Source organism: Fringilla coelebs, assembly GCF_963513975.1.
Source record: "Fringilla coelebs genome assembly, chromosome: 10".
Lineage (NCBI taxonomy): Eukaryota > Metazoa > Chordata > Aves > Passeriformes > Fringillidae > Fringilla > Fringilla coelebs.
This window is the reverse complement of record NC_140036.1, coordinates 5838616-5854658: the sequence shown is the minus strand read 5'-3', so window position 1 is coordinate 5854658 and position 16043 is coordinate 5838616. Positions and strand designations below refer to the sequence as shown.

The 16043-nt window shown below is 47.0% G+C and overlaps 1 protein-coding gene across 2 annotated transcripts in view; it reads left to right on the top strand.

Annotated features, from left to right (window-relative positions):
• MAP3K13 (mitogen-activated protein kinase kinase kinase 13) overlaps nucleotides 1–16043 on the top strand; it is a 71254-nt gene that overhangs the window by 44969 nt on the left and 10242 nt on the right. For both annotated transcript variants that reach the window (XM_084212184.1, XM_084212185.1), the window contains exons 4-11: nucleotides 1418–1992; nucleotides 8159–8342; nucleotides 8513–8704; nucleotides 9547–9705; nucleotides 12498–12656; nucleotides 13808–13916; nucleotides 14495–14604; nucleotides 15772–15888. In XM_084212184.1, coding sequence (XP_084068310.1) covers nucleotides 1491–1992; nucleotides 8159–8342; nucleotides 8513–8704; nucleotides 9547–9705; nucleotides 12498–12656; nucleotides 13808–13916; nucleotides 14495–14604; nucleotides 15772–15888 — 1532 coding nt within the window. In that variant the 5' untranslated portion in view covers nucleotides 1418–1490. The remainder of the gene's footprint in view (nucleotides 1–1417; nucleotides 1993–8158; nucleotides 8343–8512; nucleotides 8705–9546; nucleotides 9706–12497; nucleotides 12657–13807; nucleotides 13917–14494; nucleotides 14605–15771; nucleotides 15889–16043) is intronic.

Genomic DNA, 16043 nt, shown 5'->3' with positions numbered 1-16043 from the left:
ATTGGTCATTGTAGTGCTGGTCAGGAATAACCAACTCTCCAGCTTCCCATATGGCTCTGATTCAGCTCCTCTACTGGTTTGGGCTGTGCTGCAACCTCTGCCTCACTTGCTGTTTTGCTTTCTTTTAAAGAACAAAGTTTGCAACCTAAGTAAAGCTTTTATGCAAGCCCCATGTGATCAGGCAGGATACAGGAAGGTAATCCAGGTTCCTGGCTGTTCCTGTTTGCTTCTGGAGAGGGGCTGAAGCCCAGGGCTTTTCATCCTGTGGGCTGAAGGGCTTATCTCTCCTCTCTTCAGTGACCTCATCCTGAGGAGTCATGGCACTGAGCTGTTCCCTTGCCATTGGCTGTCTCCTACCTGGCCACCTCTTTCTCCCTTCCAATGGCTGTTTGCAGAGCCTGGAAATTTGCACCCATTCTAACTGATCTCACTTTTTAATGAAATACTTTCTGTTAAGGCCATTTTTTTTAACCCCCTCTCAGCTTCTTATGGAATTTAAAACTGGACTTTGTTCCATGTTGCAGGCTGAATTTACTTAATTGCTTGTGGCCTGGTGTTAGAGCCTCTTGTCCCAAAGCTGTTGTTGTGGTGGGCAGCCTGGCAGCGTGATCCCCAGCCATCAACCTGGCTCTGTGGGAAGGCGGCACCACCAAGGGTTGTGGAAAAAAGACCTCTCAGTGGAGTGTGGAGCAAGGGATGAGAGCACTTCTTAAAAGGGATCCCAGCTCTTGTTTTATGTGCACCCTCCCAGAAGTTCATGCAGGGGAGAAGTGGAGAGCAGTGGTGGCAGAACAGCAAGGAGGGTCTGCTCTTCTGTGAAACTCAAAGTTTTACTTGCTTGTGAGGGCGGCATGGATGTGGTTAGAGAATTGAGCGTATCTTGCCACAATGGGCATGGAGGGTCAATCAAAGGTCCAGGATGGTAATAACTAGGTGGGGCTCTGAGGGAGCAGCCACCAGCCATCCCTTGGTGGAATCACGGTACCTGTATCACTGGGCTTTGTTTCTCGAACACCTTGTCTCGAGGGTTTGCAGAGGGGTCCTGAGCTTGTGGGCTGTGCCAGGCCCAGGAACAGTGGTGGGACTCAAACCACAGCTGAGCTGGGGCCAGCTTCAGTCTGGTAGTGCTATGGGAACTCTCTGCAAAGAATCTTTCGCGATTTTGACCTTTAGGCTCTTGTTTAAAATTGTGGTGTTTGTTTCCTGGGCAATTCCTGCAGGATGTTACCGAGAGTATTGCCTGAGTGGAGTTTCTGTTGGAACCATTTATTTGTTTCTTCTAGGGCAGTAATTATTTACCAAGTATCAGCGGCTGTCTGGAAAGTCTAGTTAATTATCAGCTCACCTCAGTGAAACTGCACGTAGTGAAAATACTTCAATAAAAAATTGAAAGTTGTTCATTTTCCTCTTGTTTCAGGTACTGGGCCCACATGTCACATGTGAGTTGCGTCCTACAGATGCTCTGAGCACCCCTTCGGGCCGTCTCCTTGATGCACACTCACGGCATCATGGCCAGCACTCAGGAGCGCCTGAGCCTGTCTTCCTCTCCCAGCTCCATCGGCAAAGCCTTCTGTGAGGACAAGGACTCGGGGAGGTTTCCCGAGGAGCCCCCCGCCGCCGGGAGCCGCCCGTCCCCGGAGCTGCTGGAGGACGTGCGGGAGCGGGGCTCGCTGCCGGCCGAGCTGCTGGAGGGCGTCAGCAGCCCGGGCACGGCGGCCGTGCTGAGCAGCGTCAGCGAGGACGCCCGCGACCACTTCGAGAACAGCGTGCTGCAGCTGCGGGAGCAGGACGAGCCCGAGCCGGGGCTCCCGCAGGGCACCCGCAGCCCCGGCGACGGCGACACCAACGGTGCCGGCGACGATGTGAAGGTCCAGTTCAACCGGACGGGCAGCGGCAGCGGCGGCTTCCTCGAGGGGCTCTTCGGGTGCCTGCGGCCCGTGTGGAACATCATAGGCAAGGCCTACTCCACGGACTACAAACTGCAGCAGCAAGGTGAGGGGGAGCCACCCGCTCTGCCTTGGGGTGAGGTGAGGCGAGTGAGCCAGGGCTCTTCCCCAGCTCTCCACCTGGCCGGTTTTGTCTTGTCCAGCCCTGTCACGGGTTTCCAGGGATAAATCCGGCACTATGGAGCTAACAGCCATCATGTGTGGCAGAGGCAGCTTGTGAGGGAGTCAAAACCTGGTCAGCCCCATGGCTTGGGCCGTTGTGACAAGGCCTGAATCTGAGCTGAGCATGGGGATCAGAAGGAATTGCGTTGAAGTACTCGGCACAATCCCTGTGTTAATTTCTGGAGGTTTTTTATGCCAGATGGAAAACACTGATGTAGGCACTTCCACTTCAGAACCTCCAGGTGAAGGCTGTCCCCAGTTGACCACCAAATAGCAGGAGTATTGCTTCTCTTTTAAAAAGGCTTTTATTTCTTTTTATTCAGGAGTGATTTTCCTCTTTAAAGTATCATTTAGTACTTGTCTTTCCAGAAAAATGTTCTTCAATATTTATACCTTTTCCATTTGGATGTGTAAGCGTAAATGTGTAAGTGTATGTGAGTATAAATACATATAAAATCTGTAGTTTGGGAATAAATGATGTCCTAGTTGACTGCATATGTATCTATATATCTATCTCTATATATATTTTAGGGGATACTGAAATCTAAAGAGCAGAGTATGCTCTGCTGTTGGTGTCTGATTTCTCCCCTAGCCCAGGGGGAGGGAGGTGGCAGATGGGAAAAGAACAAGCTGTCATTAGAATTAAGGAGCTGAAATGGTTGAGGCTTATGGAAAATGGGAACAGCCTGGCCACCGCAGTACCATGGGGCAAAGTCTCCTTTGAGCATCACTCAGTAGTAATCAAATGGCTTTTTGGCACTGACAAATTATAAGATACAAGGTCAGAAACCTGTCTGAGTGGTTCAAATCTAAACCCCAGAGGGATGGGGAACAGCTCCTAATATGAGAGAACAGAGCTGTTAAATAACGTGTTGGATGAATTTGCCTTGAAATCAGCTTCCTAGAGTCAGTTTTTTCCAGTTCAGAAGCGAGCAGGAAATGCACCTCTACATTCCAGGTGCCTCCTGAGCAGCAGCTCTCTGTGCAAGGGTTTGCTTGCTTTGAAATTCTCTAGCACAGTTGGTTGTGTTTTGTTTGCCTTTTGTAAATTCGGTGTGTCACATGTGGTTCAGACTGTAAATAAAAACAGTGACAGAAAGTTCCCTGGGGAATTAAGGCTGCTGGGGTGATTGCACAGAGGGTGAACAGTTTTGGAAGGGACTGTCTGGGTGGGGAGTCTCCCTTGGGAAGGAAAAGGAGGCTCTGAGCAGTCAGATGGCATTCAGAGCAGGCATTGGGCAGTGTGTGTGTGCTTTGGGTTGGATGCTTAGTGTTTGTAAGTGAAGCTGAAAGGCCACAGGTGCAGAGTGGCAGTGGCCACTCCCAGCAATTCTCTGTGTGTCCCACACCTGTCCCCACTGATGTCTCTGAGCCATCCTGTGCTGTGTGTCCCTGTCACCTCAGAGTGGTGGCTTTGGGAGAGCTGCCTGTGGGACAGAGATCCCATTTCCCATAGAGCAGGGTCAGCAGCTGCACTGGAGCCCACAGTGCAATCTGTGCTCTGGTGACCCCCGGGGGACACTCACACACCAAACTAAAAGATGGAAGCACTAATGAATGAAAAGGAGCAGCTGGGAGCAGTGCTGGGGCTGGAGGGTGCACACAGAGCTCGTTCCTGTGCACAGGGTGCCTTGCTGTTCCCTGTAGTGGGAGCATCTTCAGAGCCACACATCCAGGGGCACTCTGCTGTTTGCTGCTGGCATCAGGCCCTTCTGAAAGGGCAGATTTGAACTGGCTACAGATGTGGTAAGGCTGAGGATTAATTGGGATCAGCTATATGTAGCTGTGTGGTTGAGCTGCATTTTCAGGGTCTTCATTGTTAGGAAGTGGAGTGAAAAGAAGATTTAAAAAAAATTAGTTTTTCTTCTGGAGCTGCTTAGTTGTCTTGTTTTGATGACATCTGTTGCCCTGATGGCAGTACTACACTTCTGTTACCCAAGGATAAACCTTTTCAAACTGCTTCTGTGCTGAAACTTGAGGATTTTGTGAGAATATTCATGTTCTCTTTTCCAGATGATCTCATTCTTGCTTCTTGCCACCAGAAAATCATCTTTGTGTGCATTTCATCAGCTACATACAACCCAGCAGTTCACTAACTGATGTATGTGATTATTTTTATTTTTGCTGTCTTTTAGCAAGAGCACAGAGGATGCATGGATTGTGTTTGTGCAAGTGCTGTGTGGCTGAGGAAATGTCTGGGGCTCTTTCAGCAGCAGGGAGAGGATTGTGGTGGCTTTTCATTTCCCTGGGAGCTGCTTTACAGCTTTGGGCTGCTGCCATGGATCTGTGCAGATGATTTTTTTCCCCTTCTTTATGAGACAACTACTTAAAGCCTCATCTAGGAGTAATCCTTTCTTTTGTGCTGAATCAACAACAGAGGTAGGAGTCCAGTTTGGATCTGCAGCCATGTGGCCCTCCAGAACTTAAAAAGGGGTTATAAAAAAGGAGGAATGACTTTTTACAGGGGGACATAGTGATAGGGCAAGGGGAAATGGTTTTAAACTAATAGGAGAGAGATTAAGATTAGATTAGGAAGAAATCCTTCCCTATGAGGGGGCTGAGGCCCTGGCCCAGCTTCCCAGAGAAGCTGTGTGTCTGCCTCTGCCCCTGCATCCCAGTAAGTGTCCAAGGCCAGGGTTGGATGGAGCTTGGAGCAACCTGGGATAGTGGGAGATGTCCCTGTGGCAAGGGGTGGAATGGAATGGGCTTTAAGATCCCTTCCAACCCAAACCATTTTATGTTGCCTGCAGGTGCTTCGTGGTACTTTCTGCTGCTCCCTGGTGTCCCTGCCCACCTGCTTTGGCTGTCATGCAGGCCCATTCTTTGGGACATGGTGGTGTTGTGGTTCAAGAAGTAAAAGACAAATAGGTTTCAGGTCCTTGAGCCCATATTGCCTTTGAAATTTTGGCTGTGACTTGGTGAAAGAGGGAAAAGATAAGAAGAGCTTTTACATGATTCTGCATTATCTTGTTGAAATTACTGCTTGAGTGTCCTTCCTGACACCCAAATGGTCAACAAGAGGGGTGTGCCTGTCCTTCCCTGCAGGACTTGAGCTGGCAGAGCCTTGGTCAGCTGGGAGCTGCTGCAGGCTCTGTGCTGGTTGACCAAGTGATGCCAATCACTGCTTGGTGAAGAATCATTCCTGTGGGGAGTGTTTGCTTTTATATTGTTCAGTGCCAACTGATTATCTGGAGTTTAAGTACTTGGGGTTTGACCCATAAAATCCCTCCCTCCTATGTTTTTACAGTTGTTTACCCCGTTTTCTAAAGGCTGTTGGTGAGTGCTTTCAGGGAGACACACTCAGTTCTTTAATTTGTATCTACCAGTTATTTAATTGGGATTGTAGGGACTCCAGCACTTTAAAGCAAGACTTGTTTGTGTTTCCTAGAGACCCATTAGACTTCCCAGCCATTTCCTTTGGATTAAGAAGCTGTCTCCAGGAGCTGCTTTCACCTTCCCTTTCACAAGTTGTATGTTTACCATCATTGTGAGAGTTCTTGTGTCTACCTGGAGAGCAAGGTGCCTGTCAGAGGGTGCTTGTGTTGAGGGGGTCTGTGTAAACCAGAGATGCTTCTTGTCACAGTGCCAGTGCTGGAGAGCAGCCAGTGCTGGGAAAAGCTTCCTCCAAAGAGATTGGTTCAAGGGCTCAGGCTGCTCCTGCGTTTCTTCCCCAAGGGAAATAGATTCTCATCATTCTACTCAAATGGTTCTTAATCACCTCAGAAACGCAAGTTCTTGCGCAATTCCTGCTGCTATTACACTGTAATTTATTTAGGGGAAGTGTCCCACTGGTTTCTGAAGGCCCAGAAGAGTCTGACTACTGCACTGTATGTTACCTATGGTTTGGTTCTTTGTTCTTCTTGATATTCCCCAAGATGTGGGATATTTCACTGTCGCTACACTGAAACCTTTTCTGAATTGTGCCCCTGACAATCAGGATGCAAATGGGATATGGGAGAGCATCTGTGTTCCAAAATAAACATGAGATGACTTTGCAGAAAGAACCACGTGAACTTTTGCTTACTTTGTTACAGTCTCTCTCAGCCTTTGCCATTGTAGAGGGAATATTAGAGGAAGGTAATATTACCTGATAGGGAATTTTAAGAGCAAACTAGGGTTCCAAGGTGATACAGTTATCCATTAGTACTAACAAACTGTAAATGCCTCATGGAAATGAATGTCAGTGTTCTGTGTCCTGTACAGGAAAGACAGACTTCCCGCGGTAAAGATGGAAAGAGACTTAGGACAACAGGGAATAAGATGGGATACTTGGGAGAAATTCTTCCCTGTGAGGGTGCTGAGGCCCTGGCACAGGGTGCCCAGGGAAGCTGTGGCTGCCCCTGGATCCCTGGGAGTGTCCAAGGCCAGGCTGGACAGGGCTTGGAGCACCCTGGGATAGTGGAAGATGTCCCTGCCTGTGGCACCAGGTGGGACTGGACGGGCTTTTAGATCCCTTCCCCCCCAGTCCGTTCCACGATTCTATGAAAGAAACAGCTATTTCAGTACAACAGAATAGTTTTGATGTTGCCCATATAAAAATGCTGTTCATCAACATGCATAAAAATCACCTCTATTTGCCACCTCCTGTCAGAAGTGATGCATGTGTGAATTAAATAGAAATACAGATCTTGATTTAATCATGAATGAATGAATTTTATTAATTATCTAATTATTTTCTTTATTTAAAATCTTTTAGTATTTAAATGTCCAAAGATTTAAATGCCAGTTTATGTTCAGAGCTGCGAGCAGATCCATGAGTATGGAAAATAGCCTTGTGTCTGGAAAGGAACATGTGTTGAACTCTGCCCTGCCAAGGGGGAGGGAGTTTCTGCTGGGGATGAGCAGTGTTTTTGTTTTTGGTTCAGTGAGCAGGAGGAGTGCTGGGGTCTGGCTCTGGGGTAGAGCCACTTTTCCATGGTTGTGCCTGGGGAGCACTCTCTCAACAGGAGAGAGCAACCCCTGCCTGCCTGTCTCAGGAATGATCCCAGGGAAAGATTTGAACTGGGATCAGACCACAGACAGGTGGGATTTACAAATTCCCCTTCAGTGATAACAGTTTCTAGAATGGACACTTTGGCATAATCCCAGCTGCAGCCCTGGGAACATCCCAAAGGCTCTGAGTCTGGATGAGACAACCTTTGTAGTCATCTGAAACATAGATCTGTACAGGTGTGACTTCTTTGTATTTCAGAAATCAGTGGGTTACTTGGGTTTGCTGCTAAATAATTTATTCTTCAAATGTAGATCTTTATTGAATTACAGTAAATAAACAGTTGCCTGCCTTTTATCCTGCTGTTTGTGAGATTTAAGGTAATTTCAAGGTGACTGACAGGGAACAGGGCTTTCTTTTCTGATGGGTGCAGGTCTCTTGAAGCAGTTTATACAGTGCCACTAGACCTCTTCAGCACTATCTCTACCAATGTGTATGTGTGTACCAAAGAGGAGGAATTGCTTAAGGTTGTTTTGCTGTTTGACATTGATATACACGATGTTATTGTGGGAAGAACCTATTTCTGTGCCTGCTGCTGGTGGTTGATGTGCTTTGTGTTGGCTATCTTGGTGGTTGCTGCCCTGTGTTTTACAGCCTGCCACCTCTGACTTTTGTTTCCTATTTTTGTTTATTTCAGGGAATGAAAAAGACCCCCAATATTTTTATATAACTTGTGAATGTTTAATGTTTCTTCTAATCTATGCTTTTCAATGGAGTCACTGTTCAGTGTCGGGGTAGAGGATCTCCTCCCAAAATTGCCAATCCAGGGTCCCTGGTATGGTAAATTGCTGCCTGCCAAGCTGGAGTGGCTCACTCAAGTGGTTAGCAGGATGGTGAAAAAGCTGGAAGGATGGGAGTGAGCAGGCTGGAGGTGGCTGGGATGGCTGACAGGGTTGTTGGGGCTGAGCACATGCAGTGTGTGACAGGAGAAGATGTCATCCACTGCCTCCAGAAGAGCCCATCCTGTGGTGCAGGAGGTGGCAGGTGCTGCCCTGGCGTGCTCTGACAGTTTTCACAGTCCTGACCTTTTCCATTATCCCGTTGTTTCCCCTGTGCCCAGACACGTGGGAGGTGCCGTTCGAGGAGATCTCGGAGCTGCAGTGGCTGGGCAGCGGCGCTCAGGGCGCTGTGTTCCTGGGCAAGTTCCGGGCAGAGGAGGTGGCCATCAAGAAAGTGAGGGACCAGAACGAGACGGACATCAAGCACCTGCGGAAGCTCAAGCATCCCAACATTATCGCCTTCAAGTAGGTTGTGACCCTTGTCAGGAGCTTTGTCCAGGCGAGAGCCGTTTGCTCAAGTTCTCTGGGAAGGTTTTTACAATCCAGGAGCTAAGCTGTGTCTAGGACAAAGTGGTGGTCGCCCTTCCTGTCCAGTTGTCTGTCTGCTGCTCCTCACTGTGTGTTGTCTTTGACAGGGGAGTTTGCACCCAGGCCCCGTGCTACTGCATCATCATGGAATACTGTGCCCACGGGCAGCTCTACGAGGTCCTGCGGGCCGGCAGGAAGGTCACCCCGCGGCTGCTGGTGGACTGGTCCACAGGGATTGCCAGTGGCATGAATTACCTGCACCTCCACAAAATCATCCATCGAGACCTCAAGTCACCAAAGTGAGTCTCAGCTGCTTAAAGATCCCTTAGTTTGGGTTCCTCAAGTCACCAAAGTTAAACATCCCCCAGTTGTGGTTCTTCAGGTCATCAAAATAAGTCTCAGATGCTTAAACATCCCTCAGCGGGGGCTAATTTTTCCTTTTCTTGAAAAATAGTTTAAAGTTTGGTCAAAAGGCTCTACTGTTTTTTGCCCCACGTTGACTCAAAACTAATGAGAGTGAAACTATTGCAACTTGTTGGCACTTAACAAGAGTGGAAATTTTACTGGTATCTTCCATGATAAATAGCAGTCAGGAAATATTTAATGGTTTGACAATATCTGGTCTTTTTGGAAAGTGGGGTATTCTGTTGCGTCCTGCCTTTTTAGCTTTCCTTCTTATTCTCCTATTATTTCCCTGGTTTTCTGGAATGTGTCTTCCTCATTTCTCTGTTGCTTTCTGACTAAAATGTTCTGGCTTCTTTATATTCTTATTCCCTAGATGTTTATTACTTCTTTAGTCTGTGACAGTGCATTAAGATAATGCTTTTAGATGATTTGCAGCACAGTTTAGGGTACAGCTTTGCCTCTGGATCCTCAGTTACTTGTTAATTTGCAGTTTTATTGAGATTGATTTTTGATTCGTAGCATTAAGAAATGCATTTAAGGCACAAAACACAACCACCCAAAAGAGAGTGAGAGCTTTTATTGGGGAAAATACAAAATATATTTTCTTTTGTACTGCTCTTGTGAGCAGCGTGGCCTCATCAACAGATTGTGTTGATTAAGAAGGGATTTACTTCAGTGCTGTTGTAGTGCAAGAAAAATCACAAAATAGTGATGACTTTTTTTTCCCTTTTTCCAGTGTTTTGGTTACACACACAGATGCAGTAAAGATTTCAGATTTTGGTACATCTAAAGAGCTCAGTGACAAGAGTACCAAAATGTCCTTTGCGGGGACAGTGGCGTGGATGGCCCCGGAGGTGATACGGAACGAACCCGTCTCCGAGAAGGTGGACATCTGGTGAGTCGTGTTCATGGTCAACTACCCTCACCTTCTCTTCAGTCTCCTGGTTTCCCAGCACTTTCCATGTTCTTTCCTCATCCTGTGCCTGAGCACAGTTTGCTCTGTGTTGGGTTAATAATTTCTCCTTCTGCCTGGTGCCCTGAGCTTTGGTGGGCTCTGATGGAAAGGGAAATACCACAGGTGTGCTGACCTGCAGGTTCCTGCTAAGGCTCAGTGCAGTCTGTGTCTCGCAGGAAGCAAATGCAGAAATTCTTCCCTGTGTTGTTATGCAGCCCAGAGCTTTCTCCCAGTGCTGTGCTCAGGGCCCCCTCAGCAGCCTCCACAGCCAGGGTGGTTTTTCCATCGCTTCTGGCCCTCTTCAGGGCCACCCTGGAGCTGTGGGGAGGCCCCTGCTCTGCTCCCCACCCCTTGTGCTTCCTGCACACCAGGCTGGTTGTTGTGTGGGCAGCCACAGGATTACAGTCCAGCGAATCCAGTCCGAAATCCAAGAGGGAGGAAACCAGGACAGGTTGTAAGAGTTTTGGAATCTGTTTCCATTGATGTGGAACGTGCTCTGTGTCTGAAGGAACACAAGGAACCGTTCAGTCTCTGTGCTATTAAAAATGCTTGAGAGGGCTCGGCCTTGGAGTTCCTTTGGGAAGCCTCTCCACAGGTTTCAGAGCCCTCATAGGATCTGCATCTCTGTTTCTGCCTCATTATTTCTGCATATTAAATGTCAGCAGCCAGGACAAATGCCCTTCTCCCTGCTTTACAGCCAGGAGGGATTTTGCTTCCTGTGGTTTTTCAGCTTCAGATGCTGTCCCTTCCCTGCAGGGCAGGGAGCTGGTGGACAAAGCTGTGGGTGGTCCAGGGTGCAGTGTAGTCAGAAGCTGCTGCTGGAGTTCTAGCTCTGGCCTGGGCTTGACCTGAAGGGCAAGACTTCCTGCAGGGAAGGTGATGTTACCTGTGGTGTGCAGCTGCTCTTGTGCCCGTGGTGTCCTGTGTGTTTATTTTGGATGTCCAGGTCACAGCGGAGCCATCTCCTCTGGGATAACACTTGGGTTGTTCTGGAAAGAAAATACACCCAGCATTTGTCTGCTGAACCCCTCCCTTTGAATCACAGGATTGTGAGGACAAGTGGTGCTGGATTTCCTCCCTCAGCTTTCTGTCCTTAGAGTGGTTTATATTCAGGAATCTTTCACAGAACATCCTGTCCAATAAAACCTTTGCTCCTTCCCTCAGTGACTCTTTGGTGCCAGTCCCTCTGGAGTTCACCACACTGGTGATTGCTCAGACTCTCCCTTGCCATCCATTCCTCCTTCAAGATGAATAAAAAGATGATGTTCATGAATGCTGCCAACAAATGAGAACAGCTCCTGAGCTGCTTCTATGTCTGCTCTCTCTCATCTCTAACAGCATGCAGAAAAATAAATCTATAATCTTATCAGGAGTCTTGGAAATCCTTTGTCAGTTCTTAGTCATAACAAATATGAAACCAGATGAGCTTTCCCTGGTAGTTTGTCCAAACTCCTGGAGCCCTGCAGAAAAGGATTTTGAGGCAAGAAATATTCAAAATCTGCTTGTTTGTTGTCTTTTTTTTTTTTTTTTTAACACATGATTTGAAACCAGTGGGCCTTTAAAGTGCAGTGCTTTTCACATGAAGTTATTTCCTGACTGATGATTGTTCAGACCTGGTAGTTTGTCCCTTAGAAGTTCTTCTGTACTTAATAAAAGCACTGGATATTGGTACAAGCCAGAAACATCCTTCTCACCTTTCACCTGGCTGTAGTCTGCTCCTTGGCAGGGTTGGTGTCCCACAGAGGAGTGGGACAGAGTGAGGTGGCACGTCTGGCTTGGAAATAGGGATGGTGGTGCCTCACCTGTGTCACATCCCAGTTGTTGGTGTGCAGTAACAGTGGTGGTGGTTCTCAGCAGCATTTTGTTTACCTCTGTATTGACTGGTTTGGTGTTTCTTTGGTGTTTTATTGGGTGATGATTGTATGCAAAACAAATATTTGCTGTTAAAAATTAAGGTTTTGGTTCATTCTGGTAATTTCACTAAAGAAGAGAAGCAAAGTGAGTTTTCTTAACTACATCTTTCAGTTCTTTTGGGAGGTTCTTTCCCTGACTGATTTTTTCCCTGACTTAATGTTTTGTTTTTTTTTTTTGCTCTATCCTTCCTTTCTTCAGAACAAAAGGAATATCAGATGTGACCTCATGTGCTTTTGGTACTGACAGTTATGCAAGTAGCATTTGTTTCCTAATTTCTGTGTTGCAGTAGTTTTAGTGCTGAGTCTCAAACCTTGAAACTTTTACCTGGGTCTACAGGTAACAGCAGAGGGAGCCTTTGGTTAGGGAAAAGAAAACAAAACCAGTTAAATGAAATCTAAAAAAGCCACAAAACCTTTGTTGTGTTGTCTCTGTAAGACACTTGTCAGTCTGTGCTGTAGTCAATCATCTGTTCTTACCAGCAAGAACAGTCCAAAGTCTATCTGAGAGCAGACTTTGGAGTCTTTTCATTTAAAAGGAACAAGACTTAATCTGTACAGAAAATGTGCTTTCAGGGTCTTTAAAATCTTACAAGGAAGCAGGAAAGGGTGGGTGGAAACTAGTGTGGTTTCGTGCTCAGCCCAGTGCTGGAGCAGAGGAGTTACCTGGTGTGCTAAAAACCACTGTTGCACCTACTTGCAGTTTTGGACCAAACATCCCTATTTCCCTGTTTTACCAACAAATTGTTTTTTTCAAGCTCCAGGTGTTTCTGTTAACAGGTTCTGTGCAAACTCAGTTTATCTGATTTATTTCTTCATCAGGTCATTTGGGGTGGTTTTGTGGGAGCTGCTCACAGGAGAGATTCCCTACAAGGATGTGGACTCTTCGGCCATCATTTGGGGAGTGGGCAGTAACAGCCTCCACCTTCCTGTCCCTTCCACCTGCCCAGATGGCTTCAAAATCCTCATGAAGCAAACCTGGTAAGAGCCTGAACCCCACACAGCAGAGACCTTGGGCTGGCTCCCAGCAAATACCATGAAAGTCAGGATGGGAATATGGAGCCCAGAGCAGTGGGCTCATAGGTACTCTCACACTTGTCCTGAGAGCAATAAGTTTTAACATTCTGGATTCTGCTTCCTTGTGGCAGCAGGCCTGGATGCCAGGACATCTTCAGGAGCCTTCACAGAGGGTGTTGCTTTGCTGTAGCAAAGTGGGGGAGGAAAGGTGGCTCTGTGGGAAGACAAAAGGAGCTGGAAGGAAAGTAGGGGTAAAATTCATTGAGGCCACATCCAGAGTGAAGGGAAATGATTTTTTCACTCAGAAAACCCCTTGTGAGCAATTGACTTTTGGACTGGACTAAGAGAAATACGAGATTTCCATCTGGAACACAGATTTTCCAGGTTCAGATATGGAAAATGCTCTCAGTTTCCTCCATGTACCAGATTAGAGTTGAAATTCTTTGTCTTGGGTTTCACATTGATGCTTTGTCTTTGTATACATCCTGACCCAGTGTAAAGGGTCCTCCAGCATTTTCCCACTCCATGGGTTTTACCAGCCATCCTCCCCATGGCACAAAGGGGACAACAGGCCAGAGCATGTGTGGATCCCTCCCAGTGGCTGTTTACCCTGAGCTGCAGCAGTCGGGCTGTGGCAGCTTGTGCAGCTCGGTACAACAGAGTACCTACAAACACTTGTATCCCCACCTAGTGGAAGGAGGTGGTTGGTAGGGGGGAGGAGGCTCAAGAAGCTGCTCTTGCCCTGTGCAGGGTGGAGTCAGTCCTGAAACTGCTGATCCTTTTACTCAAAAATCCAAACATTTTTGTACTTTTCTGTGATCTTTCACTCCGTAGTCTCATTTTCTGGTTTTAAACATTTGCATCTCTTTTGTTTCTTCAGAATGGTTCATCACAAACCACCTCTAGCACAATTGAATTGCATTCAGGAAAAGAGAAAACCAGAAAAGCTCCTTTGCTCTAACCTGTCAGCTGCTTGGTTCAGAGAATAGGATCTAGTGAGACCCTTTCAGAAGGGCAGGAGAGGCTGGCAGTGCCCATCCCTCACCTCAGAAGGGCAGGAGAGGCTGGCAGTGCCCATCCCTCACCTCACCCTGGCTGTTTCTGTTTTGTTTCAGGCAGAGCAAGCCCCGGAACCGTCCGTCCTTCCGGCAGACACTGATGCACCTGGACATCGCCTCTGCTGATGTGCTGGCTACTCCTCAGGAAACCTACTTCAAATCCCAGGTAACTGGGGAAAGGCTGTAGCCTGTGAGTGCTGGAATTAGCTCCAAGGTTCTGATTCTGGAGGGTGCACTGAGCAGAGAAATTCTGGATCCCTGATTTCAGTTTGATTCTTGGGGAGGAGCAACCTGATGGGTGTTTGGAAATCTTTTATCCAAACTTTCCCATGCTGAGACTTCTGCTGCAGGGCTTCAAGGGGCAAATAGACTATAACTCTAGACAGGCATCATCATGGGGCTTTCAAAATCGTGAACCTTTCTACTTATTTTCACTGCCAAAAGTAAAGAAAATCTTCTCTTAGGACAAAAAGAACTCTAGGAATTTAAAGAAATATTTTTTAGAAAATGCAGATATGTTGTAAATTCTCTGTTTGAAGCACAAAATTATAAATACCATTTGAAAATCCTGGCACTAAATGTGCTGCGGTGCTGTTACCCAAAATAAATCAGCTAACAAAAATACATTCTCAACCCAAAGCTTTAATTTTCTGTAGACACAAACAACATTGCCCATGAGTTTTTTGTGGTACACCTACAGATCCTAATTCTTTGTAAATAGCTAAAAGTAAATTGCTTTCCTAGGCTGAATGGAGAGAAGAAGTGAAGAAACATTTTGAGAAAATTAAAAGTGAAGGAACTTGTATCCACCGGCTGGATGAAGAATTGATTCGCCGTCGGAGAGAAGAGCTGAGGTGTGTTCAGTCTTTTGTGTGTACGGTTTGCTTTTCCTAGCCAGTCTTCCCTTCCCAGCTAAATGAGCCCTCAGCTTGTCCTCACAGGGCCTCCTGCTCCAGCCCCTCACTTTTTATTCTCCTCTTGTACTGAGGTTCCCAAAGCAGGACCCAATATTCCTGGTAGTATAAATTTGGGCAGCCTAAATTCCTTGTGAACCTGGAAACTAAAATTCCCATGGGCATGGCCTAGGCCATGAGCACTGCTGGGCTGATGGAAGCTGGAGAGAAGCAGTGGGAGCTCTCGCTGTTCCTGGGATGTCTCAACAGTTTGCTCCAGACAAGGTGGCAAAGGCTTGTGTGTTTCCCGGGGAATATTTCTGCCTGAGAATTGGTGTTTGTGATAACAGCACTGAAGCAGAGACATCTATCTCAGTGGGAAATCCATCCTGAGGTTGGCTGTGAGCTTTCTCTGCCCTGATACTTCCTTTGGGTTAGTTGACTTCTCTATAATGAGAACTGAACATACTTCATATAAACAGCCCACTGAAATGCATTTTGATTATACCAACTAAAAAATGAAAGCAGAGGGTTTATTTAAAGAAGGGAAATTGTATCCTCTGATACAATTTGCAAATACAGTAGACAGAGAAACATAAAAGTCTAAGAAGCAGTTCTGTGTCAAACCTGAGGAACCAAAGGGGCCCTTGGCCAGGCAATTTGATGCAGTGGTTGTTCTGTGTTCCCTGTCCCCAGGGAGCTCTGGGTGGCCACATATTTCAGCTGTACTGGAGCTGTGTGGACACCCTGCTGTTAATGAAATGCAGACGCATGACTTCTTTCCTGTTCCTGTAGAGGCTGGTTTAGCCCCTTCTTTGTGCAAACAGGCTGATCAGAGCTTGGCCAGAGGGCTCCTGGGTGTGTGTGAGGCATTTGCAGCTCTTCTAGGGAGAGGTGTTGCCACACTTTCAAGGCTGTTAAACACTTTCTAAACCATACCATGATTTATTGCTGTGTCAGGCTCTTAATCAGTCATCATTCACTGTTAGCTGTATCTGGGATTCAGTGCAGTACAGCTGGCAAATTTGACTTTTAAAAGGCCCTTTCCTAAAGCACCTGTACTTTTCCTCATTCTCTTCTCTTGGTCCATGGAGGTCAGGCTGGAATAAAGCCTTTTGTGCCTTTCAGACATGCGTTAGATATCCGTGAGCACTACGAGAGGAAGCTGGAGCGAGCCAATAACCTGTACATGGAGCTCAGTGCTATCATGCTGCAGCTGGAGGTGCGGGAGAAGGAGCTCATCAAGTACGTGTCTGGGCATGGTGATGTGAGCAGTCTGCACACAGCAGAGTACCAACAGCACTTCATTTCTAAACTGGATAGTGGCACTTGTAGGTTTAGTGTCCCCTGACTAACCACAAAAGTTAGGGAATTGCTGGTGAGCAGGGAGAGGTCCCTTT